The 26,287-nt window shown below is 40.6% G+C and overlaps 1 protein-coding gene across 1 annotated transcript; it reads right to left on the bottom strand.

Moving 5' to 3' along the window:
• On the bottom strand, window positions 1–25,969 carry LOC138963862 (adhesion G-protein coupled receptor G2-like). Its single transcript, XM_070335718.1, has 9 exons — window positions 25,929–25,969; window positions 13,718–13,995; window positions 12,140–12,360; window positions 10,746–10,910; window positions 8,506–8,642; window positions 6,960–7,219; window positions 5,597–5,666; window positions 4,234–4,421; window positions 1–367 (listed from the first exon to the last, which is right to left on the bottom strand). Exons 1-9 carry the CDS (start codon window positions 25,967–25,969, stop codon window positions 114–116), a joined length of 1,614 nt encoding a protein of 537 aa, XP_070191819.1. The 3' UTR covers window positions 1–113.
• Between the last annotated feature and the right edge of the window lie 318 nt (window positions 25,970–26,287).

Genomic DNA, 26,287 nt, shown 5'->3' with positions numbered 1-26,287 from the left:
GCTAGTAATAAAAAATAACGGTCTACTTTCTGTACAAGATAGCGCATTGCTTTTGTTCACCATCGCCAAGCAATAACGCTCCACAAAACTCGACAGTTGAAGGATAACGCATTTCACTTGGAGCGGTTGAAACTGGTTTCTTTCGTCACCGGCCTATACGGAGCAGACTGCATCACTGGAAGCGACCCACTCCTAACTTGCTTGCTTCTGCAGATGAGGTCCAGCCAGAACTGGCGCACGGCGGCGTCGCGAGCCGTGAAGATGGCGAAGATGAGAATCCCCTGAAAGGCGGTGGTGCAGGTGAACACATACTGGAACACCAGGCCCGCGTCCTCGATGGCAAAGAAGGCAAAACCCCAACTCAGACCTGTGGTAGGAAAAACAGAAGACACAAAACAACAGTACAATAATAGCAACAAGAGCAGTTGCAATGTTTATTCACATGTACGTATATATATAATCTACCAAAAAAGAAACTTGACACAGGTAAACATTTGTTTTGTTTACATATGTTAGAGCCCAGCGCCAGAAAGCTATTGGCCGGTTGCAAGCAGGTGCAACTCAACAAGATGCTGCATGGCATTTTGGTGTGTCCCGACAAACTGTATGTGCACCTTGGAACTGCTTAAATGCCACTCAAAGTGTACAGGACATATCAAGGGCAGGCCGACTTAGAGTGGTGACCCGGGCTCAGGGTCGGTATATCAGAGTGCAACATCTCCGTGAACGTTTTACAACAGCAACCTCTACCGCCACGCAGATTCCGGGGGTGTCTCTCCCAAAACAGAATCGTCAACAACAAAAAACATCACGGCGCCATGCACGTGATTTTTGTGCAGACAATTTGTTTGCAATTCAATAAAAGGGCGACTACCCAGTACAGTCTCGGTTCAATTATGTTCTTTTTGTGGTTTAGTGGTTAGCAGCAATGCAACTGACACACTTCAAACTGAATATTGGTGCTTTTCTCTAACATATTAAAAAAAAATGTTTACATGTGTCAAGTTTCTTTTTTTGGGAGAGTATATCTAAAACAAATACTTACTTTCCCCGGTTAATCAATTATGTAAACCATTAGCTGTCTGGGCTTAAGTTTAGGTTTCAGTTACAAAATTAATCCATCCAAACATGGCCACTTTGCACAGAAAACAACTAAGCTGTTGTTTTTCTGTATGCTTCCTACTAGACGAATGCTCTGATATCACCCCTTAGTGCTGGTTTACAGTATCACTTTACTATAATAGGACGGTGCCTTGGACATTGAAATGTGTCCTCCATATATGAGGGCCCCAAAGGGGGGGTATCATCACGATCACGGGAAGGGAAATTTTAGCTTTCACGATCACAGTTACCTTGATTTTTGTTTTCACGATCACGAACACCAGTGGCAAATCACGGTCACGGTAAAAGTTGCAGGTACAGAAAGCACGTGTCAAAGTAAACACAACCACACAGTTATTCGCTCCCTGAATCTATGGTTTATTCAACACAAAGTGACAACTGTTGCACTTTGTTATTATTTTTTTTTAATTCTCTTTCATTCACACATAGAAATACATATCATGATTTGTAATCAGTAACAAGAATGTTGTTTTCATTGTTTTTTTTCTCTCGCTCTCTCTCTCTCTCTCATACAGACACTCACAAGAATATACACTCCAGGGGCGGAGCAGTTAAGCCAGAAGGGGGGGGGGGGGTTACAACCTGGGGTCCAGGGGTAGACCTTGTGGGGTACATGGGCAAGACCCCGTTTGGGGGTCAGGGGGGCTTAGCCCCCAGAATCAGAAGAGTTTTAGCTATTTTATGAACAATTTATGGCTTATCCTTGATTTTAAACATGATCAACTGGTGTCAGCAGCCACTCATTATTTCTTTTAAAGTTAGTATTATTATTTTTTGACAGCTGGAGGGGGGGTTCCGGAACGCCTGTAACCCCCCCCCCCTAATCCGCCCCTGCACTCATACACATTCAACTCCCACACCCTCACTCACACACATGAATATACTTGCACAATTTCACATTTCCAGAGCTAAATCTTTTAAACCCATTTTCTCAAAAACTATTGGGTGGATTGAAATTAAAGTACATGTATGTGTGATGGTAGAGTCTCTAATCCTGACTAAAGGTCAGTCTAGGATTCATGAAGGTGGGTGAAGGAATATACACTCATACACATTCAACTCCCACACCCTCACTCACACACATGAATATACACTTGCACAATTTCACATTTCCAGAGCTAAAATCTTTTAAAACCATTTTCTCAAAAACTATTGGGTGGATTGAAATTAAAGTACATGTATATGTGATGGTAGAGTCTATAATAACCAAATCCCCAACGAACACGACTTTGATCGACTTTGACATGGGGATCAAGTGACCCAAACTGGCACGTATCCCCGCCATAGTTCCTGAATTTAACTCATTGTTCATAAGTTTACAGGCGCTAAAATAAATCCAAGCTTAATGCAAAGAAGCAAAAATTAGAATCTATGCCAAGCGTGTGTCCACGTTGCTGGGATGAAAAACACATTTCTAGTTTCGGTTTTGGCTTCACGCAGACTCGATCAGACTCGGGCCAGTCGAGGTCACACTGAGCGAGTGACAGCCGGACGTGGCAATGTCGACAATGTCAATGATCTCAATCAAACTCAAAGATCTTGAACAAATTTCAAGATCTTTGCCTACATTCAGAACAGTCATAGAGCAACATAGACAGGGCCGGACTAGGGGGGGGATTCCAGGGGTTGCGCAACCCCCCCCCCCCCCCCCCGCTGGCTTAAGCATGTACCTCCCAAACGCTTTTTTTTTCTTTCTTTTTTTGTGGGGGAGGGATTGCATCTGGATCATCATGAAATCCGAGGAGAAATCGCACCTCTCACCCCCTTTCGAAAGACATTAATTTTTCTTCAACGATTTTTGTGATGAAAAGTATGAGTCCTTACAATCTCAATTCTTCTTCATTGCCTATACAGCTTGCTGTCGAATTTACCTTTTTCGTTCAAGGAGAGGCTTCCATTCCCCCCAGAAACATCAAAAAACGTTCAGCTTCAACGGGGCTTCGCCCCCTGGACCCCCACCAAGGGGCTTTGCCCCCTGGACCCCCATCTGTAACCCCCCCCCCCCCTAGTACATACCTATAGTCCGGCCCTGAATAGATCAACATACCTTGACATTTCGTCTTCGGAAAGACGGACCCGTAGCCTGACCTTTCCATCAAGGAAGGCATTCTCGTCGCCTGCTTTGGTCTGGCTTGAATCCACAAAATATAACAGAAGTTCAATGACATTACCGCTGCACGCCATTTTTGATCTTCGAATTCGAATTTGACTGAATGCACTCAAAACTTTAGCACGAAGCCATTCCATTGGATGAAGTTTGGCAGACTTTTGCAATTCGCCTTCTGATTGGATCTCTTTTTGTGTGTGATTGGTTCTCTTAAAGGGAAGCAATCGCTGTCAAAATCATATTTCTGAATGTGTTGTTGCTTCCCTTCAATCGGGATTGGCTCCTTGACGAATAGAGGATCATAGAGTGATACAGCTGTGAAAAATGTACGTTGAAAATAAAATGCTTTGCAATAATGCCCATCACGATCACGAAAACAAATGACGATCACGATCACGAGACTTGATTTTTTTGTCATCACGGATCACGGGCAAAGTCCCATCACGATCACAGAAATGGAAATTTCGGCAATCACGGTCACAGAAAGGTCAAAAAACGCCAATCACGATCACGATTTTAAACCCTTTATATATCTCAGTAAGTGACGAATTTAGAACGCGTCCTGGAATAAGACAGCGTCACAGACAACATTCACCGAGTGACGTATTTGAAACCTTCCTTTTTCTAATGTAGCAAGGTAATGACGTCGTTTGGTGTCGGAATGTGTTTTGCGGAGCTCATTACGGATCTCTTGTCAAACAACGTGTGTTGATATCTCTAAGTGAACGAAAAATGCCTGTATTTCCATCGTTCGTTTATGAACGAAATTCAAGGGAAAGAACTGCAAGGAGTTAACAGTACACTAAAACATTCCAGCTGAAAACATTTAGACGTAATCTTTCTATTAAAGTTAAACTGATTATCATCTCGTCTATGCAGTTAAAGAGATATTCACATGAAGTAACATAAATGTTAATAAGGACCACTTTAAAGTTGTATTTCACGGTCCTAAATTGGTATTCCTCCATTTGAAACTAGAGAGGTGCTATACGTTCGTTTCTCACCCAGCACGACGAAGCTGGCGATAGAAGCCCGGATGCTGATGACGTTGTAGCTGGTCCCACCGTGGGACATGTCACGCCGACGACAGATGCTGACGACGATGAGGACGTAGAGAACGATGTTGGCGCTGACCATGATGCCGATAGGGGCCAGGAAGGCGTAGTAGAACGGCGTGCGAGACATCCAGCAGCTTTGAATAAGACCATACGTGAATGATACAACGGAACCCCATACTGAAGATCTCTATGAAGCTTAGGTCTTAAAAAAGGAGGCAATCTTAAAATGAGGGTACAATTACAGATGCTATGAACAGAAAGTATGAGGAATAAAATCATGGTCAGTGTCCTTCAAAAAGAGTTATGCGAAAGATGCCAGGGACAGTACTTGTTACCTCTCTTTAAACGGATAATGTGTTGATCCTCTAGAGGAATGTTTCTGTAACTTGGCACAGATGCAGTGGCTCAATCACTTGCTAAACATACAAAGTAACATGTACATGTCAAATTTGTTTTCGTGGCGTTACGAAAGTTCACAAATTTAACGGAAAACAGTCACAACGTCCATTCTCAGGTCATGTTTGCTCTACGTCATGGTGCGCATGCCGAACAGGGTCTTTGTCATGGTTCTGTCAAAGTTTGAGAGCCTGCTCCGTGCAGTTTCAGATGTATTGCATACCGGCTGCAGCTATCTAGTAAAAACATAATTACAAACTAGGATTTCGTGCCGTTTTCCAAATTTGCTATCCCTCACTTTCTCACGTTAGATCAGCCTGACTGAGTGGCAGATTTAAATGAAATGGGTATTCCCTTTTAGTGAAGTCAACAAAGAAACACACTGATGTAAACATAAAATATCGTTCGATTTGTGTAACATTTGTGACGGCTTAAAGTGAAACATACCGTCTAAAAACGTCATGTTGAGGGTAGGTGTGATATAAGCTCATGTTATGTAGGTCGACATACCCAACATTTATATTGTTCTTATCCAGTGAAACCATTTTGAGCAGAAAGGAAGGTCTTCAAATACATATAATATATATCTGACCAAAACACAACTATCTAACTAGTGGGCTAAACCACTGGGAAAAAGCATTAATCTGTTGTTTTTAGTGTTACACTAATTTGGCATTGCAAACTAGTTTGCCCATGACACATGATGGCATATAACTATCTATATCTATCTTTTTTTGTTCTTGTAAAAATAACATATATGAGTATTTTTCTCTTGAAACTGACATCAGTTACTATTTTCCCCATGGTCAAACGGGATACAGCTATTCCCTCCTTCTCTCCTCTCCTCCCCCACCCCTCTTCACGAAACGAGCATAACTTACTTCATTTCCAAAGGAACAAAGACAGAACTTACTATTGTTCCCAACCATTGTAGAGGTTGACGTCAATGGCCAATATGATGATCACTGGAATCAGAGGAAGACCTGCACATATGTAAACATAATACATAGCGTTTTGTAAACACACATATTAAAAGTCATCTGTGTAGAAACGATGTACTAGTGTAACCGAATTCCCGAAGCACAAGAATTACCAAGAACATGCAAGGAAACAGCAGCAGCCAGACCTTAGCTGTCACAATTCACAGGTGTCTAGTCGGCGACGTACAGGAAACGTCGAGCTAAAATAAGCCCGCGCACCTCGCCGGCAGACAACTCTGCACAGTCTGTTGTGAACGGTGCACAGTAGTCTCCCTATCACACTCCCCCCCCCCCCCCGCCCCTTTGAATGAACTTTGTCTCCACATTTCCCAACCATGGACTCGCCCAGCGATTTTTAAGTCCCTCCAAAGTTCGTGGGATGGGAACAGCACGAAAATGAACCGGTGGTCATGACGCCATTCTTGACCATATCATATCGAGTCCCATCCCAGCTCCCTAGCGCCAAATGTAACCGAATGCCCGAAGCACAACAATTACCCTTGGAGGCAAAGCCACACAAACAGGATTGAGATTCAAGAGCTTAATAAATAGCCCTCTACAAACTGTAATGGGTACGCAAAGGTTCCCAGGAACATACAAGGAGACAGCAGCAGCCAGACCCCATCACACACTTAGCTCTACAATTCACAATTCGCGAATAAAGGCTAACCTTGATTATTTATGGTTAACCTAGAATATTTAGGTGTATATGCTCTTACAAGCCAATCAGTTGTCCTAGTTTGCCTCGGTTTGCAAGTTCGACCAATCAAATCATACACCTAATTCCCGAGAAGCTTAAACATAATAACAATAAGCAAGCTCGAGATTCGGACTTTCACATTCCGCCTAAATTAATGCCGGCATCCGTAACCGTGGCCTCTACAGCATGACTTGAAAATGGCAAACAGCATCATTACGTCGAATCAACACTTTTCTTGAGAAACGTTTTTACTCAGAACTTACTACCCCCCCCCCCCCCCCCCCCTTTCCGACACTTCGTTTGCGTCAGTTGAAATATGAATCAATCAAACTAACCAGTTTGTATATGCAAAACCCCATTTACAAGCACACACGCTGACATACACACACATATATCGCATAAACAAACACACGCACAAATAATATCTACACACACACACACACACACACACACACACACACACACACACACACACACACACACACACACACACACTCTCTCTCTCTCATACACACACCCACACAGAGACACACACTCACTCACATACAAGAAGCAAACCAACAACCACATAGCAGCAACAACACATACTAACGTACCCCAGGCTGGTAAAGCCGTTTTCAACATGTATCTGCTGAATCTCCCGATCCTAGCTTTAAACTGAAGGAATAGCAGGATGCCCTCTATCACCATCCACATGAACGACACCAGGATCAAATAGTGCAGCAAAGCCGCCACCAAGATACAGCTCACGTGGCCATGCACACGCGAGAATCCCGCCAGGAACGTGACCCATGACAGAAGAAGGGCCAGCGCCATGTTGAACAAGGTCTGCTGGGAGTTACTGCTGTGTAACTTCCTGTGAACAGAAACGGTTGTCTGAGTGTATCCCTGGCTCCGCTTTGGGTATCCCTGGCTCCGCTTTGGGTATACCTGACTCTTTGTCACTCAGCAAACAGAAGGTATGAAACAAGATGGGGTGAGATGAGACGAGATGAGACGAGATGAGACGATACAAGATAGGATGAGATGAGACGAGATGAGACGAAATGGGATGAGACAAGATGGGTTAATAATGGGTCAGATTTTTCGGGATGGGGCGAGATAGGATGATCATAATGATAGTTGATGAGATGAGATCAGATTTAGATACGCCTGGAAGACATGAGATAGTATGGATAGATGAGATCATGATTATTTAGAAACGCCTGGAAGAAATGAGATAGTATGGATAGATGAGATCATATTTAGAAACGCCTGGAAGAAATGAAATGGGATAGATAACAATACAGTGTATCACACTTACTTGGTAACAATGTATCACACTCACGTGGTAACAATACAGTGTATCACACTTACTTGGTAACAATACAATGTATCATACTCACGTGGTAACAATACAGTGTATCACACTTACTTGGTAACAATACAGTGTATCACACTCACTTGGTAACAATACAGTGTATCACACTCACTTGCTAACAATACAGTGCATCCCACTTACTTGGTAACAATACAGTGTATCACACTCACTTGGTAACAATACAATGTATCACACGTACTTGATAACAATTCAATGGATCAAACTTTCTTGATAACAATGGAATCAAACGCCTACTTGATAACACTGAAATGTAACACCTAGTTGATCACAATGAAATATAGTAATACTACTTGATAACACTAAAAAGTAGCACACTTACTTGATAACAAGTGTATGCATCACACGTTCTTGATAACATTTCTATGTATCACACTCACTTGATAACAATGTAATGTATCACACTTACTTGATACCAATTGTATGTATCACATGTTCTTGATAACATTTCTATGTATCACACTCACTTGATAACAATGTAATATATCACACTTACTTGATAACTTAACAATGTATCACACTTACTTGATAACATAACAATGTATCACACTCACTTGATAACGAAACAATGTATCACACTCACTTGATAACAATGTAATATATCACACTTACTTGATAACATAACAATGTATCACACTTACTTGATAACATAACAATGTATCACACTTACTTGATAACATAACAAAGTATCACACTTAGTACTTACTTGATAACATAACAATGTATCACACTTACTTGATAACATAACAATGTATCCCACTTACTTGATAACAATGAAGGAGATGACAGTGCCGGACAGACCAGCAATGGACAGGCTAAGGCCAACTACAGAGATGAGCGAGAGGGCTGACTCGTGAATCTTCGCTATCTTCTCTTTCCTGCTTTCCTGTCCGTGCAGGGCCTGAAACAATTACCAAATTGCTATTTAACAAAATAATATTATGATCCTTATCGGCCACGGCTACCATTGGGGATGTTAAATATTACCTTTTTTAAATCTGACTTTCATCAAAGAAACACATATCTGCGAGGCAGTCATGTCATTCTGTGAGCTATCTCGCTTCAAATGCGAAACAGGGGAGATAATTACCCTCACACAATCTTGCCGTGCATCGTGTCGCCATATTAAAATTGGGTTTAAAAGAGAAAAAAGCCTTTTTGTATAGCTTAAAGTACTAGTCCACAGGCGATAGTGATCGGTACCACATCATTGTCGGAAAGGTTGGTTTAAGCGTGTTTTATTCAATTTCTCATACACACGTTTCAAACAATAACAACATTAAGAACGTTAACAAGCGGATTGCTTATGAACACGTTCTTGAAATGATAATCAATACACATTCCGATAGCAAAACATGGCAAACAAGTTATAGCTTCAACACTTATCTTGATAATCTTTCATTATATTTTTTACAAATAAGATGAAGAGAGAGAGAGAGAGAGAGAGAGAGAGAGAGAGAGAGAGAGAGAGAGAGAGAGAGAGAGAGAGAGAGAGAGAGAGAGAGAGAGAGAGAGAGAGAGAGAATGCCAGGCTACATCAATTGCAGTCACAGTTAATATTATATCAGCCAAAGCGATTAGTTAACATAACATAGTCTTGTACAACAGAGAATATGTTCGTGTTCAAAGATATAGTTAAATCAGTATTTCCAAACAAGAGTGTTTTGCAGTCTAGAACGTGTGTTGGCAGACTATTGAATAAAATGGTTCTATGTTCTTTAAATTTTGGACAGTGTAACAAGAAATGTTCACAATCTTCCGGGCATGCTCCACACGTACATTCTAAATTATCAGAGAGGTGTCGGTTAACTACGTCTTGTTTCAAATCGCTCATGTTTAATCTCAACCTGCTGTGAAATACCTGTGCCTGGCGGTTGCCTAAATAATAATACTGTGGAACAACAACGTCTCCATCGGTCAAATACCTTTTGAATTCACCAAATGACTGCGTTTGTTGTATATTTTCTGGAAGATTATTCCACAAAGCTGTCGTTGAAGGAAAAATGAAGATGTATATAACTCACTTCTGCACAATGGAACCTTACGTTCAAGAGGGCGTCGTCTGTGGTAAGGATTTACATCGGAAACCAGGACCGGCAGTTTGGAATATAAATATTCTGGGGTTAAACGATTTACAATTTTATAATACAGCAACAGTTTATGACGACGTCGCCTTTCTTTCAGGGGCACAAAACCCGATTCGTTATACAGTTTTTGGTGGCTTGTGCCACGTACTGCACCTACAATGATTCGGATTGCATCGAGATGCAATGTCTCCAACTCGTCTGCCAAACACTGTGTACAGTTATCCCAAATAACGTCCGCGTAATCAAACAATGGTAACATAAAGGATGTATATAATACTTCAAGTGATTTTCTGTTTAAACGATGCTTGAATAAACCAAAACACGCAATTGACTTTCTACATTTAGCAATTAGACTTTTTATGTGGGAATCCCATTTACAATTACCTTGTAGAATGACGCCAAGGTGCTTGTAATTTTTGAACATCAACTAAGTGTGCATCTTCGAAATACAATGGTGGAAGTAAAAAATGTTGTTGCCTACAAATGTCCAACAATTCTGTCTTTTGACAATTAAAAGTGACTTTCCATTTAGAAGCCCATGTGCGAATTTTATCCAAATCAGAATTCAAAATCTCTGCTCGTACATCATCGTTATCTAAACTTAAATACATACTCGGAAAGGTTATCACACTCACACGCGCGTTTTCGCTACAACGTGAAGCTGTAGAAACAACTGTCCTCTTACAAAAAAGGAAACGAACAGGAAAACAAACAAGTACACAAAAACACGCTTATATCTTACAAGTCGATAATTGACCAGTAGTACAGAAACGTTTGTGAGAATATCACACTCACACGCTTCTTTCCCTTGCACAGTGACATAATAGCAACCTTCCTTGAGCAATAAAGTTATAAGAAACAAACACCAGACAAACACAACTCAACCGTATTACTACAATACCAAAGACGACACTGACCAGTAGTACAGCGAAGTTTGTGAGATGATCGCACTCACACACGACCTTTCCTTGCACGGTGTCGCTATGGTGACAACCTTCCTCTGACCACGCCCCCTTCCCGTCTTGCAGTGCGAAATCCCAGAACACACATCTGCTGAGCTCTCGGAATGATTGCTCTTTTGACTATAATGGAAGTAATCATTGTCATATTCATTAAAATAAAGCAACACGTGTGCACGTAATAATGTGGCTTAAGGGGGAGGGGATGGGTAGGGGTCAGTATTTACATTCAGTCTACTTTTCACACACACACACACACACACACACACACACACACACACACACACACACACACACACACATACACACACTCACAGATGCACACACACACACACGCACACATACACACACACTCACACACACACACACACACACACACGCACACACACACACACACACGCACAACACCCACACACACACACACAACACACACACACACACACACACACAGAAAGCACACACACACACACTCACACACACACACACACACACACACGCACACACAAACACACACACACACACACAGCCACGCACCCACACACACACAACACACACACGCATACTCACACACACCCACACACCCATCCACACACACACGCACCTAAAGTGTGGATGGTTACCTAAGAGGCGGCACTGGGTGTAGTGCCTTTCTAGTGCACTTGCACTACAACAGCACTGGGTGCAGTACTCGCTCCGGCATCGAAGAATTTTGCACTAAAAAATGCACAAAATTTGACCTATTTCGTCGCCTATAGAGGACGGAAAGAATGTCATTTTGAACATTGTTATGACATTCTTTCCGTCAAAAAAGTCAATTTAACGGTGTCAATTTAACCATAAGGCAACCATCCACACGTGTGGACGGAAAGAATGTCATTTTGAACATTGTTATGACATTCTTTCCGTCAAAAAAGTCAATTTAACGGTGTTAAATGAAGCGACCATCCACACAATTAGGTTGCCATCCAGAGTTTAGGTTGCCATCCACGTGTGGATGGTTGCCTTATGGTGATTTAGGCAACCAAACCTGTGGAAACATGGGTACACACACACACACACACTCACACACTCACACATACACACACACACACACACACACCCACACACATACACACACACACCCACACACGCCTCTACATGATTTAGTCCAGCACCAGTCCTGTGATTGGTTAAATGGTCATTTATGCGTCAAGCTTGTTAGTAGATGTAGAAGTAGTAGTAGTAGTAGTAGTAGTAGTAGTAGTAGTAGTAGTAGTAGTAGTAGTAGTAGTAGTAGTGGTAGTAGTAGATATTGTGGGTGTAGGTTGTTTGTTTTGTGCTGTTTCTGTTGTTGTGATTGTGCATTGGCCTACCTGAACGGGGGTGAATACAGTGGTCACGGATCCTTTTCCAAATGCTGCAAGGTCGGTTTTAGGCTTGCCGTCCACAGTGATTCGAAGAGCGATCACCTTGCTGTTCAGTGTGATGTGACGGTGGCGCGAGTCAGCATCCGTCACGGTGGATGCACTGGACCCGAACAGCGAAGTCTTGGTGAATATGCTGGCAGAAATGCGAATGTCTCGCCCCGGGTATTCTGAAAAACATGATTGTTGTGACACAGGTGTATTCTGCGAGACATGATTATTGTGACACAGGTGTATTCCGCAAGACATGATTGTTGTGACACAGGTGTATTCTGAAAGACACGATTGTTGTGACACAAGTGTATTCCGCAAGACATGATTGTTGTGACACAGGTGTATTCTGCAAGACATGATTGTTGTGACACAGGTGTATTCTGCAATATGATTGTAGTGACACAGGTGTATTCTGAAAGACACGATTGTTGTGACACAGGTGTATTCTGAAAGACATGATTGTTGTGACACAGGTGCATTCTGCAAGACATGATTAATGTGACACATGTGTATTCCATAAGACATGATTGTTCTGACACAGGTGTATTCTACTAGACATGATTGTTGTGACACAGGTGTATTTTGCAAGACATGATTGTTCTTTCACAGGCAAATTCCTTCCTGTGTAAATGATTCAGATCGTCATCTGAGATCTGTCCAGGATATTTTATGAGATAAAGCGCCGCCACTAATACACAAACCAAAACCTTCTGCCCTGATGCTTTCTGTACAAAGTGGAACAGTTTTGTTATGGATTTATTTCACAGATTGGTATGGGTGTCTCGAACGAACATTCATTATGAAAACTGGACTGTAGATATAGCAGCGAGCATTTAGTTGTTGGTGTGTTTGTTGTTTTATCCAAAAGGAAGGCTAATGTTATTTCATGCAGAAACCTAGACAGAAGAATCTCATGTCGTTCACATGAGGGTAGACTGTACGTTTAAATTTGGTTCCAAATTGACGATTCCAACCCGATGTTGAACCGACCTGTGTCCACAAGAAGTCAGGGAAAATGTCAGAGGAGAACATTATTGAAACGTTTGTCCATGTCAAATGTTGCTTGATTGTCCACCAGTCGGACGCTAAACCAGAGCACGACAAAACAGATTACTTGCCACGCAAATGGGAGAGACTTTATCCGATATTATCCTTGGCTGGTGTATGCGTTATCTAACTGGATGTCTTTGAGACAGAAGAACCCAGTCATAATTAAGTCTCATGTCAACAGTTTTCCTGGCAATGTTACATTGTATTTGATCGCACGTTCTTTACACCCTCTTACTTGCTAGTGAATTGTATTGCGTTTCAGACAGGTGGTCGTGTATTAGAGGTGCTTGGAGAGCAAGGTTTGAGTGTAGAGTATTGTAATGCTTTATATTGCAATGTCTTAATGTGTCTTCAATTACGTTGTATTGTACTGTATTGCATTGCATTGCATTGCAATTTGTTTTGTACAACATTGCACGCATGTGGTATTGTTTTGTATCATAATGTATTGTCTTAACTGTATGGTATTATTCTACATCTTACTCTGTGCAATACTGCGGGCTATCCTGCCCGGTAGCATGATGGCGGTGTCTGTGTTGTCATATTTCCCCTCGTCCTCTGATCGGTTTCCCCGACCTTGACCGTCCGTGATCTCGGTGACCTCGCCGCTGTCCAACGCCAGCTCCAGTCCAAGCACGTGAGAATCGGAGATTGTTGTCAGGTTCCAGACCTGAAGGACGGTGTTGTTGGTTTCAATGCGAGTGGAGCCTGATTCGCCCAGTGACACGCTGTCCCCAAGTGACTCTACGGCTTGCAGTACTCTGAATTAGGAAAGAGACACAGAGACTCATCAGGAAAGAGACACAGTGCAGTCAACAACTCAGGGACTCATGCAGTGCCTAAGTATGAACATCTGTAGGAAGGAATAGTTGGTATGAATGCAAGCAGAGCCTGACGCAGCCCAATGACATTATGTCTCGAAATGTCTCCACCGCTTGCAGCATTCTAAAGTAGAAGACAAGGACACGTGCACGAAGTACTATGCGTGAATATGCGATAAGATGAAAACAAGATAAGATACGATGAAAACATGATAAGATAATGATGATAAAATAAGATCTGATAAGATATGATTTGATAAGATAAAATAAGATACCATGCCATGAGATAGCATAACATACTATAGCATTGCATAACGTAACATAACATAGCATAACATAGAATAGCATAAGATAAGACAAGATCAGATAAGACCGGTCTTGACAAACCCATGAACTTATTTGTAAAATATCTACAACGAAAATATCTGCCTTTGGGACTATAACGAGTGGAACAAGAATCAAGTGAATGGGACATATTGTAACATAAAGAATATCGTGGCCATAGTTCAAATCTGATAGACATGTGGATGGATTCGCAGTATTGAATTGTAGAAACGAACTTCGCCTTGTTTTAGGCCTTACTGCTACGGAATATTCATGTAATCAAACTGACAATCCCTATTTTGTTTGCATTCTTCAAATACGTCACAAGCGAACTACTGTTTATCTGCCACTGGATTACAGTTTATGATTTGGTTTAAGCGTGTTTACATGTATGTACATCAACAAACTCAACGTGATTCCGATTTTGTCATCATTGGTAAAGAAGACGCAAATTTTGGTGGACGTCATGCAAGCTATACATTCGGTCGGGTTACATGTGGTTCACAAAACGACAATAAAGCTCCACCTTTTCTGTTAGCAACAGCATAGCTGACGGTCTTTCCACTGTTTTGCACTCAATCAACAAACTGCGTCAAGATTTTGAGACGAGACAATTCGATTCGGCGGCATTACAATTGTTTAGCCAAAATGTAATATCGAGTCCAATGCTTCGCTGAAAACAAATAGCTGTTGATATTTAATGACTGGCACTAGAGACAATTTTCTGCAAAATAAGTACAAACATGTGTAATTAACACCCCCCCCCCTCCTTATGGGGAGGCTGGGATTACTCAGCCGAGTGTCATTCACTTCACGGATGCGACTTTGAGGGTGCTCAGGTTCCCACTACCTGACCAACACCGCAGGTGCAGCAGTTATCGGGCCTGGGGCCGGTAATATGAACAGCGTATTTTGGACGGTCGATCAACCACAGTCGACTGACTGTCAAGTCAGTTGACTGCAGTCTGCTGACCGGCCGTGTTTTGACGGGTAATATGTGCAGCGCGGTAGCACTGACAGTCGGCTGACTAGACAGTCAGCCGCTCAGTGGTATTTTTAGAACATTACAACTTCCGATGTAAACATCGGTCCTGTTTTGGCAGTACCGGTATCTAAATTTCGGCGCCGACCCTAAACTTTTTTTTTCCAAACTCAAATTTTTTTAATTTTTTTTGGGTGGTAAAGGACAGGGTGAGAAAATTTGATCATTAAAAATCTGAAAAATGTAAAAAAAATATTGTTTTTATAAAACGATCCAAATTTACGTTCATCTTATTCTCCATCATTTGCTGATTCCAAAAACATATAAATATGTTATATTTGAATTAAAAACAAGCTCTGAAAATTAAATATAAAAAAATTATTATCAAAATAAAATTATCGGAATCAATTTAAAAACACTTTCATCTTATTCCTTGTCGGTTCCTGATTCTAAAAACATATAGATATGATATGTTTGGATTAAAAACACGCTCAGAAAGTTAAAACAAGTAGAGACACTGCGGTCGATCGACCGAAAAAGGTGCCTGTAAGCCCAACCGCAGTCGGGCGACTGTTTTCAGTTGGACGTTCAAAGAAATTCAAACTCCAACAACCATGGTTTAGTGCAATATGCAAAGAGAAAAGAAAAATATTTTTACATGCGAAAAATAAAGCAAGACGCTTTAAAAATGCGTTCAATGAACATGAAAAAAAGAGTGCTTTTAATGAATACAAAAAGACAATAAAAAAGGAATGCAAGTTGTATCATAATGAGTTCGTTAAAACTTTGAGAAAGTTAAGAAGTAATGACCCGAAAGCATACTGGAATCTTCTAAATAAAAATAAAAATAAAAAAAATAATTCCAAAACTAACTATCCAACTTGTTCGGAGTTTTTCGAACATTTCAATAAACTACAAGAGTGTGATGAAAATGAAATGGATGATAGTAATGAACCTTTAAATGAAGCAAGTAATGAATTTCTTAATGCGCCTTTTACAAAGGAGGAAGTTATCAAATGTATAGACAAGCTGAAAAACAATAAGGCATGCGGTCAAGATAAAATAATTAATGAGTATTTAAAAGCGTCGCATGATAGAATGATTGATATTTATGTATTGTTGTTTAATGTTGTTTTGCAGTCAGGAAAGGTTCCAACACAATGGGCTGTAGGCGAAATTATTCCATTGTACAAAAATAAAGGCTCCCAAGCTGACCCCACAAATTATAGAGGAATTACTATACTCAGTTGTTTCGGAAAACTTTTCAGTGCAATTTTAAATGCTAGGTTATCAAACTTTTTGGAGAGTAATAATAAATTAGGTCAAGAACAAACAGGTTTCCGCACAGGTTTTTCAACACTAGACCATGTTTTTACTTTGCATTGTATATTAAATTTTTTTCTCAACAAAAAGAAGCGACTGTTTTGTGCATTTGTAGACTATGAAAAAGCGTTTGATAAAGTTCACCGTGCATTTTTATGGGAGAAATTAGTTAGTTCTGATGTTAATGGGAAGTTTTTAAAAACTGTAAGAAATATGTACGAAAATGCCAAGTCTTGCGTTAAAGTTAATAGTGAGTGCTCTGGATATTTTCCCAGTTTGTGTGGAGTTAGACAAGGGGAAAACTTGTCACCGCTGTTTTTTGCTCTATTTCTAAATGATCTAAAGCCTTTTTTGTTGGAAAACAGTAATGGTTTACAAACTATGTCAAGGGAGGCTATTGTGGTTGGAATGGAAGATACTGATGTAAATGCTTTGTTTCAAATGTTTTTATTACTGTATGCGGATGATACTGTGATCTGCTCAGAGTCTGAAAAAAACCTGCAAGAATGTCTAAACAAAATGCACGAATACTGTTTAAAATGGCGTCTAAATATTAATGTAAACAAAACGAAAGTTATAGTTTTTTCCAGAGGTAAAATTAGAAATAAACCAATGTTTACGTATAATGGCAATTCAATCGAAGTAGTGTTTGATGCAATGTACTTGGGCCTTAAAATTAATTATAATAATAAATTTTCAGTCGCACAGAAGAATCTATATGATCGTGCCTCAAGGGCAATGTTTGTTCTTTTGCGTACGTGTAGACAATTGTCACTGCCTGTGGACATACAAGTTGACCTGTTCGATAAAATGATTGCTCCAATCTTACTATATGGATGTGAGGTTTGGGGTTTTGGTTCCTGCGAACTTGCTACTAAACTTCAATTACGTTTTTATAAAATTGTTTTCAAACTAAAAAAATCAACTCCAAATGCTATGATATTTGGTGAACTTGGAAGATATCCACTAGATGTTAATATGAAATGTAGAATGCTTTGCTATTGGTATAAACTGATTAGTCCTATTCATAAAAATAAATTTTCTAGTATTGTGTACTGCTTTACTTATAAATTGTATATCAACAAGATGATTGAATCTGATTATTTATGTTTTATTGAAAAAACCTTAAATGAAATTGGTCTCCCTGGCCTTTGGACTTCTCAAGAAAATGTTCAATATTCAAGCTCATGGTTTAAACAGAAAGTAAAAAGAAGCTTGTATGACCAGTATATCCATAAATGGTTTACAGAAATTGGAACAAAAAATATGTTTTGGAATTATCGAATGTTTAAAGATATTTTTGCATGTGAAGACTATGTCACACACCTGCCATATCAGCAATGTGTTGCAATGATGAAGTTCAGAACATTAAACAACAATTTGCCTGTACAGAAAGAACGTTACCTTAACATCCCGAGGTCAGAAAGAACTTGCACCAAATGTGTATCACAAGACATAGGTGATGAATTCCATTATTTATTTGTCTGTAATTTTTTCAAAGAAGAAAGAGCTGAGTTGTTACCATCTTACTATTGGAAAAAACCTAATGCACTTAAATTTAAAAAGTTGTTTGCTACTAACAAAAAGAAATTGCTAAAGAATATTTTGGACTTTATTAATAGAATCTGTAACAGTTTTTCATAATCTTTTTAATTTTTATTTATTTATTATATTAGCATATATCATGATTGTATTGATTGTATTTATTGTTCAAAATGCCCCCAGGGGTTATGGACTAATAAAAAAACTTGAAACTTGAAACTTATAGATATGATATGTTTGGATTAAAAACACGCTCAGAAAGTTAAAACAAGTAGAGACACTGCGGTCGATCGACCGAAAAAGGTGCCTGTAAGCCCAACCGCAGTCGGGCGACTGTTTTCAGTTGGACCGGCAGTTGTTCGCGCTCATATTACTGACTTTTGCGGTTCAACGTCGACCCACCGTCAGTTTCACGGTCAGCCGACCGATGACTAGCTACATATTACCGGACCCTGGTTGACGCCAGGATATATATAGGTTACACACTCCGAGTTCTGATTTAGCCTTAACATGCCGGGGTCCGGTAATATGTAGCTAGTCATCGGTCGGCTGACCGTGAAACTGACGGTGGGTCGACGTTGAACCGCAAAAGTCAGTAATATGAGCGCGAACAACTGCCGGTCCAACTGAAAACAGTCGCCCGACTGCGGTTGGGCTTACAGGCACCTTTTTCGGTCGATCGACCGCAGTGTCTCTACTTGTTTTAACTTTCTGAGCGTGTTTTTAATCCAAACATATCATATCTATATGTTTTTAGAATCAGGAACCGACAAGGAATAAGATGAAAGTGTTTTTAAATTGATTCCGATAATTTAATTTTGATAATAATTTTTTTATATTTAATTTTCAGAGCTTGTTTTTAATTCAAATATAACATATTTATATGTTTTTGGAATCAGCAAATGATGGAGAATAAGATGAACGTAAATTTGGATCGTTTTCTAAAAACAATATTTTTTTTACATTTTTCAGATTTTTAATGATCAAATTTTCTCACCCTGTCCTTTACCACCCCCCAAAAAAATAAAAAATTTGAGTTTGGAAAAAAAAAGTTTAGGGTCGGCGCCGAAATTTAGATACCGGTACCGCCAAAACAGGACCGATGTTTACATCGGAAGTTGTAATGTTCTAAAAATACCACTGAGCGGCTGACTGTCTAGTCAGCCGACTGTCAGTGCTACCGCGCTGCACATATTACCCGTCAAAACACGGCCGGTCAGCAGACTGCAGTCAACTGACTTGACAGTCAGTCGACTGTGGTTGCTCGACCGTCCAAAATACGCTGTTCATATTACCGGCCCCAGGACGTTTACGTCAAGGAATAGAAGAACGCGCATGCGCAAGCTCACTGAATACGCACGCAGTGCTTCACAACCAGACATATTTTTCATCTCTTGGGTTATCGCTTACATCCTTCTTGTGTGTGTAATTATTTGTGGAAAGCTGCACTTCAATGTGTTGCTAGGACTGTTTTGTGTATTGTGACAGTTTTTTGGATTGTATTTCTCAATGGTTTAGGTGAGTGAACAGTTTTTCTTTCATCGGTATTTGCGTCCACGCATACAGCGGAAAGACAATGGCGGACCTTCATGATGATTCAGATAGCGAACGAAAGGAATGCGCAGATTTGTCGCGTAGTGGCGCTAACTCTGGAGTGCAAGAGATGTTTTTCGGAGTTGATGCGACGATTTGATAGTATGGAGAAAAGGATGCATCATTTAGAAGAGAGTGACAGTGTTGAACACGAGAATGAAGCCAGTTCCGACAGGGTCGGACACTTCTCTGGCATTGTCGCTGACAGGGTCAGCGAAGAAGACACAAATGAGCTCGCCAGGGGCGAGGAAGAAGATTCTTTCTTTCTTTATTTATTTGGTGTTTAACGTCGTTTTCAACCGTTCAAGGTTATATAGCGACGGGAGGAGGAAGATGACGAAAGCGGTTTTTCAAGTGGTGGTGAAAAACGTTAACAGTAGCACCAGTAAACCTAATATTCTGGACACTCTGGAATTAGACCTAGAGCTGGCAGAAAAAGATGGGGCCCCAGTTGCTGAGAAATTGGCAAAAATCGTTGAAAACAGATTCACTGTCCGCATGTCAGACCAGAAATTGCAAGAAAAACTAGACAAGCACTTGGTCTCAGATAATTGCAAGCAAATTAAAGCTCCTCATTTAAACGAGGAGCTAATTGACAACGGGAGTGTGGACAGGAATGCAAGGAAAAATGACATGCGCCTGTACAGCATTCAAAAACTGCTGTCTAAAGCCTCCGCTGCACTAGTAAATGCATCAGACAAGCTTCATTCAGACATGCTTGAAATTTCAACTCAGCTCTTTTGGGTACAGCACAGTTAGAACTCTCTCAGAGTAATTGCTGTAATCGAGACAGCTGCTGTAAAAACAAAGAGGCTGCTTCAGCAAATCGTGACTAACTTCGTCAGCAAATCGTGACTGACTTCGTCACGTCAGCAAAACGTGTACTACATTTCCGTAGCCAAAACAAGTAACGATCCCGACTGACCTTAGGTCACACGCTGACCCAAATATAGTAGGTCACACGTACAAAAACAATTAACGAGCCGACTGACGCCAGTAACATTTCCGTCAATGATCTGAAAGACAAATTTAAAGCAGGACATATTGGGGAAAATAATTTATAGAACAGTGGGAGAAATTGACTTCAGACAAGGTTGTCCTTAGTATGGTGCAAGGAGTAAACATTGATTTTACAGAAGTGCCTGTGCATAGTGGTGAGATTGTTCAACCTAAGTTTTCACAAGAACAGACAATGGCCATTGACGCAGAAGTAGAGGAGCTGATAAGGAAAGGAGTAGTTGTTGAATGCCGTCATAGTATGGGTGAATACATCGCACCTATTTTTGTGAGACCGAAGAAAGACAATAAGCTTAGACTAATACTTAACCTCAAGAACTTGAATAAGACAGTTGAGTATCATCATTTAAAAATGGAAACATTACGTTATGCTTTAGCGCTGGTGACAGAGTGCTGTTGGTTTGCTTCTTTGGATTTAAAAGAGGCTTACTTCTCAGTTCATGTGAATGAAAAATCACAAGAGTACCTGAAGTTTTTCTGGAAGGGGAAGTTGAATAAGTTTACGGGTTTTCCTAATGGATTTGCGTGTTGCCCACCGTGCGTCTGTTTACCAAGATTCTCAAACCTGTGATGGCCCACCTTCATGTGAACTTGTGACCGACGACAGTTACGGTACACATGCACTTTTGCGCATCCGTTTGAACTCGTGAACTCGTGGTACCTCTGTGCTATCGATGACTCAAACCTGTACTATCGGGGATCCACTAAGGTTTCCGAGACTGTGTTTTGTCTGTTTTGAAATGGTCTGGCGGAAGAGCCGATTCTTAAATTTGCTTAGGTAAAATTATCGCTTTTTGCTCAACACCCCTCTGGGTTGGGTTTATGTTTAAGTATTACGCGAGATTATGCGCGCTTTGCTTGGAATCCTCGAGTGGAGAAGACGTGTGTTTTGCACGGCGCTCTCGATGCCGTTGTGTGACATGTCTGTCACGGGCTGAAATTCTTTCGGGATGTGAAGATTTCTTTGCTGGTAGGTTAACACATTTTTCTTTCTGTAAATGAGTAAGCAGTGAGAAGAAGAGTATGCTGCTTGTGGGAGGATTTATTTGAATGTTCAAGTAGATTGTTTTGTGAGTTGAATGTTCGGGAAAACTTTTGTTTATTGAATGTTTTAGAAAACCGTTTGAGTGTTTGAGAGAACTGTATTTTATGTATGTTATTTGGAAGGAATGATGTGTTTTGTTGTTGTTAAAGGATTTAGTTTGTGGTAGTTGAAATTGTTGAGTTGTTTATGTATGCTTATGACGTGCATTCTGTGATTTACAGAATGGCGGAATGTGCGACGGGGTTTTCGTAGACGGGTTTTCGTAGACGGGGTTTCACTTTTGGTAGAAGGGTGTAGTTAGATTCAGTCAGATTTCTTTAGAGGGGTGTAGTTAGATTCAGTTGGTTTTCGTAGACGGGGTATCGTTAGAGGGGTGCAGTTAGATTGTGTTTGTTTTAGATTAGAGTTCTATTGTGTGGTTTTTTTTATTAAAGGTGAGAGTGAGGTTTTGGAGTGTAGTTTGGAGGGAGGATTTAAAGTGTTGTTTTAAAGCATAGTTTTAGAGTGGGAATCTAAAGCATAGCTTTAGAGTAAATGATTTAGAGTGTTGTTTTGGGTTCTAGTTCTAGAGAGTAATACATTGGAAGTTTTGTATTTGAAGGTAAACCCCCGCTTTCCCACATTTTCCCCTCATCATCTTATGGAAATAAAGAACCTGGTAATTTAACTTGTGTCAGTTGCTTTGAGTGTTTGAGCTTGGTGAGAAAGGGGCACTCTGTATTATTTGACCCCGTATTAGGGTAAAGTACATTTGGCACTCGGTTACAATAGCTTAGGGTTTATCGCCACCATCTTTATAGACGACACTTTGTTGATCGGTGATTCTGAGATAGAGTGCATCAGAAATGTTAAAACATCAATTGATTTGTTTCAAAAACTGGGGTTTGTCATCCATCCCACCAAATCAGTTATCAGGCCTTCCCACCAAATTACGTATCTAGGGTTTGAAATCAAATCAGAGACAATGACAGTGAGGCTGACTCAAGAAAAGAAGGACAGAATCGTGGTATTAGTCAATAGTCTACTGGACACAGGGAGATAACAGATTAGAGAGCTTGCTAAATTGATTGGCATGGCAGTGGCTGGCTAGTTTTCAAGGAGTGAAATATGGGGATCTGTGGTACAGAAACATGGAAAATGACAAAATTGTGGCATTAAAACAGAACCATGGAAACTATGATGCTGAAATGATTTTCTCAGAGGAAGCCAAACGGGACATGGTATGGTGGAGAGATAACATTCTAGTAGCTGATAGCTCGGTTGAGGTTTCACCAGGAGAGCCAGAATTTGTTATCCATTCAGATGCGTCTCTAACAGGATGGGGTTGTTCTTGTACTGAGGGCAGAACAGGTGGGCACGGGACACAGACAGAAACACAGATGCACATTAATGTGTTAGAACTGCAAGCTGCATTGTTTGCTCTGAAGGCTTTCGCGAGTGACAAGAAGGGTATTCACATTCGACTTATGCTCGATAATACCACAGATGTGGCATGCATAGCTAACATGGGAACTAATCACTCAGCTCAGTGTAATGCTGTGTCGAAGGAAATCTGGAACTTATGTGTAGATAGAGACATTTGGGTGACAACTGCGTACATACCTGGTGTAGAGAATGTCGAAGCTGATGAAGAATCTAGAAAACTGAATTTAGATGCTGGGTGGAAGTTAAATTCGAATTTACTCTCCCACGCTCTTCAAATATTGGAGTTTGAACCAGAGATAGATTTGTTTGCTTCCCGAATTAATCGGCAGTACCCCAGATACGTAGCATATCGGCCGGATCCAGAAGCGGTTAGTGTCAATGCACTTAGCATGTCGTGGTATGGTTTGCCATTGTATGTTTTTCCACCTTTTTACATTTAGTCAAGTTTTGACTAAATGTTTTAACATAGAGGGGGAATCGAAACGAGGGTCGTGGTGTATGTGTGTATGTGTGTGTGTGTGCGTGCGTGTACAGCGATTGAGACTAAACTACTGGACCGATCTTTATGAAATTTGACATGAGAGTTCCTGGGTATGAAATCCCCAGACGTTTATTTCATTTTTTCGATAAATGTCTTTTATGACGTCATATCCGGTTTTTCGTGAAAGTTGAGGCGGCACTGTCACGCTCTCATTTTTCAACCAAATCGGTTGAAATTTTGGTCAAGTAATCTTCGACGAAGCCCGGACTTCGGTATTGCATTTCAGCTTGGTGGCTTAAAAATTAATTAATGACTTTGGTCATTAAAAATCTGAAAATTGTAAAAAAAAATATTTCTTTTATAAAACGATCCAAATTTACGTTCATCTTATTCCCCATCATTTTCTGATTCCAAAAACATATACATATGTTATATTTGGATTAAAAACAAGCTCTGAAAATTAAAAATATAAAAATTATTATCAAAATTAAATTGTCCAAATCAATTTAAAAACACTTTCATCTTATTTCTTGTCGGTTCCTGATTCCAAAAACATATAGATATGATATGTTTGGATTAAAAACACGCTCAGAAAGTTAAAACGAAGAGTGGTACAGAAAAGCGTGCTATCCTTCTCAGCGCAAGTACTACCTCGCTCTTCTTGTCAATTGCACTGCCTTTGCCGTGCGCGGTGGACTGACGATGCTACGAGTATACGGTCCTGCTGCGTTGCATTGCGTTCAGTTTCATTCTGTGAGTTCGACAGCTACTTGACTAAATGTTGTATGTTCGCCTTCCGCGACTTGTTGTTTACTGCCCAGGGTACTACAACAGATGAACAAGGACAAAGCACAAGGTGTGATAGTGGTTCCATACTGGCCAAGCCAGCCCTGGTTCCCTCGGTTAGGGAGTCTGTTGATAGAGAAGCCAGTTCTTGTGTCAGCAAGGGACAATCCACTTCACATGCCTGCAAACCCAAACATGGAGCATCGGCTCAGAAAAACACTGCAAATTATTATTTGCAAAGTATCAGGGGTAGGCTCAGAAGCAGAGGACTTTCGCAGCAAGCAGCCTCAGTGGTCTGCGCATCCTGGAGAACAGGGACAGCTAAACTGTACGCCGTATACATCAACAAGTGGAAAATGTATGCGAGTAAAAGAGGCATTGATCCGGTTCACCCTTCTGTAATCGATACAGTACATTTCCTGGGAACATTGTTTGCTGCTGGACAGAGTTATAGTAGTATCTGTGTTGTGAGATCAGCGCTTTCAGGCTACCTTGAAATAGCAGACTGTGGCATTTTTGGTGAACACAGATTGGTTAAGTGGTATGTAAAGGGGATTTTGAATTGAGACCATCTTTCCCTAAGTACTCTGCTACGTGGGACGTAGACACAGTTCTCTCTTATCTAGAGAATCTGATCCCATTGGGAAAATTGACTGTAACAGAATTATCAAGTAAGTTAGCTACATTGATCGCTATCCTATCCGGACAAAGGTGTCAGACAATTCACTCCCTTTCTTTGCCGTCGATGAAACTTACAGGCTACAAGTGTGTGTTTCATATAAACTCAGTGATGAAACAATCAAAGAAAGGAAAACATGTAGCTCCAATTGAGTTATTGTCGTTTGACAAAAATCCTAACCTGTGTGTAATTTCAACGCTCAAAGAATATTTACGTCGTACAAAGGACTTGAGAGACACAGATAAACTGTTCGTAAGTTATCAAAAGCCTCATGGACCTATTTCCAAAGATACACTGGCTCGGTGGATTAGATACACACTGAGTAGAGCAGGTGCGGATACCTCTTTGTTCACGGGTCACAGCACCAGATCTGCAAGTGCGTCGGCAGCGGCTGCCAGGGGCACGCCAATTGATGTCATAATGAAAGCTGCCGGATGGTCGTCGGAGTCCACCTTTGCCCGTTTTTACAAAAATACACCTTCGGTTAACATGGGTCAAGTCTTACTGAACTTTTTTTCTCAAGAGAGATTGAGGTGAGTGCTTTAGTCAAAGAATATAACTTGACAGTTTGGAAGGTTACAGTGGTGATAAACATGTACACATATCTCTAAACATTCCTTGACGTAAACGGCCTGGCATGTTGAGGCTAAATTACCACAAACATGCGAGTACTTACCTTGTGTAAGTTGAAGCTTGTTTCGGATTTGGCCGATACATGTTACAGGAACGTTTATGTCAAGTCCCACCCTAATCCTGTGGAATCATACTCCCAGCCCTTGGGTTACGTTATAGTCTAGTTCTCTTGACGGAGAATAATTAATTAGTGTACATGTTGTATGTATTATAAATGTTCTGAAGAGTGAGCTTGCGCATGCGCGTTCTTCTATTACTTGACATAAACGTTCCTGTAACATGTATCGGTCAAATCCGAAACAAGCTTCAACTTACACAAGGTAAGTACTCGCATGTTTGTGGTATTTATCTTGCATATTTTCCCGAGGGTCGATGTTCAAGTATTACCGAGCCTTTGGCGAG

The sequence above is a fragment of the Littorina saxatilis genome, linkage group LG4, assembly GCF_037325665.1.
Source record: "Littorina saxatilis isolate snail1 linkage group LG4, US_GU_Lsax_2.0, whole genome shotgun sequence".
Lineage (NCBI taxonomy): Eukaryota > Metazoa > Mollusca > Gastropoda > Littorinimorpha > Littorinidae > Littorina > Littorina saxatilis.
This window is presented reverse-complemented; position numbering and strand designations above follow the sequence as displayed.

Coding starts and splice junctions, on each gene's coding strand:
- LOC138963862 (XM_070335718.1), bottom strand. CDS start 25,969: ATGTATCGGCCAAATCCGAAACAAGCTTCAACTTACACAAG. Junction 8,643..10,745: donor CAAACTTCGCTGTACTACTG/GTCAGTGTCGTC, acceptor TAATTGTTTCAG/GCCCTGCACGGACAGGAAAG. Junction 7,220..8,505: donor ATCTCCTTCATTGTTATCAA/GTAAGTGGGATA, acceptor TTCTGTTCACAG/GAAGTTACACAGCAGTAACT.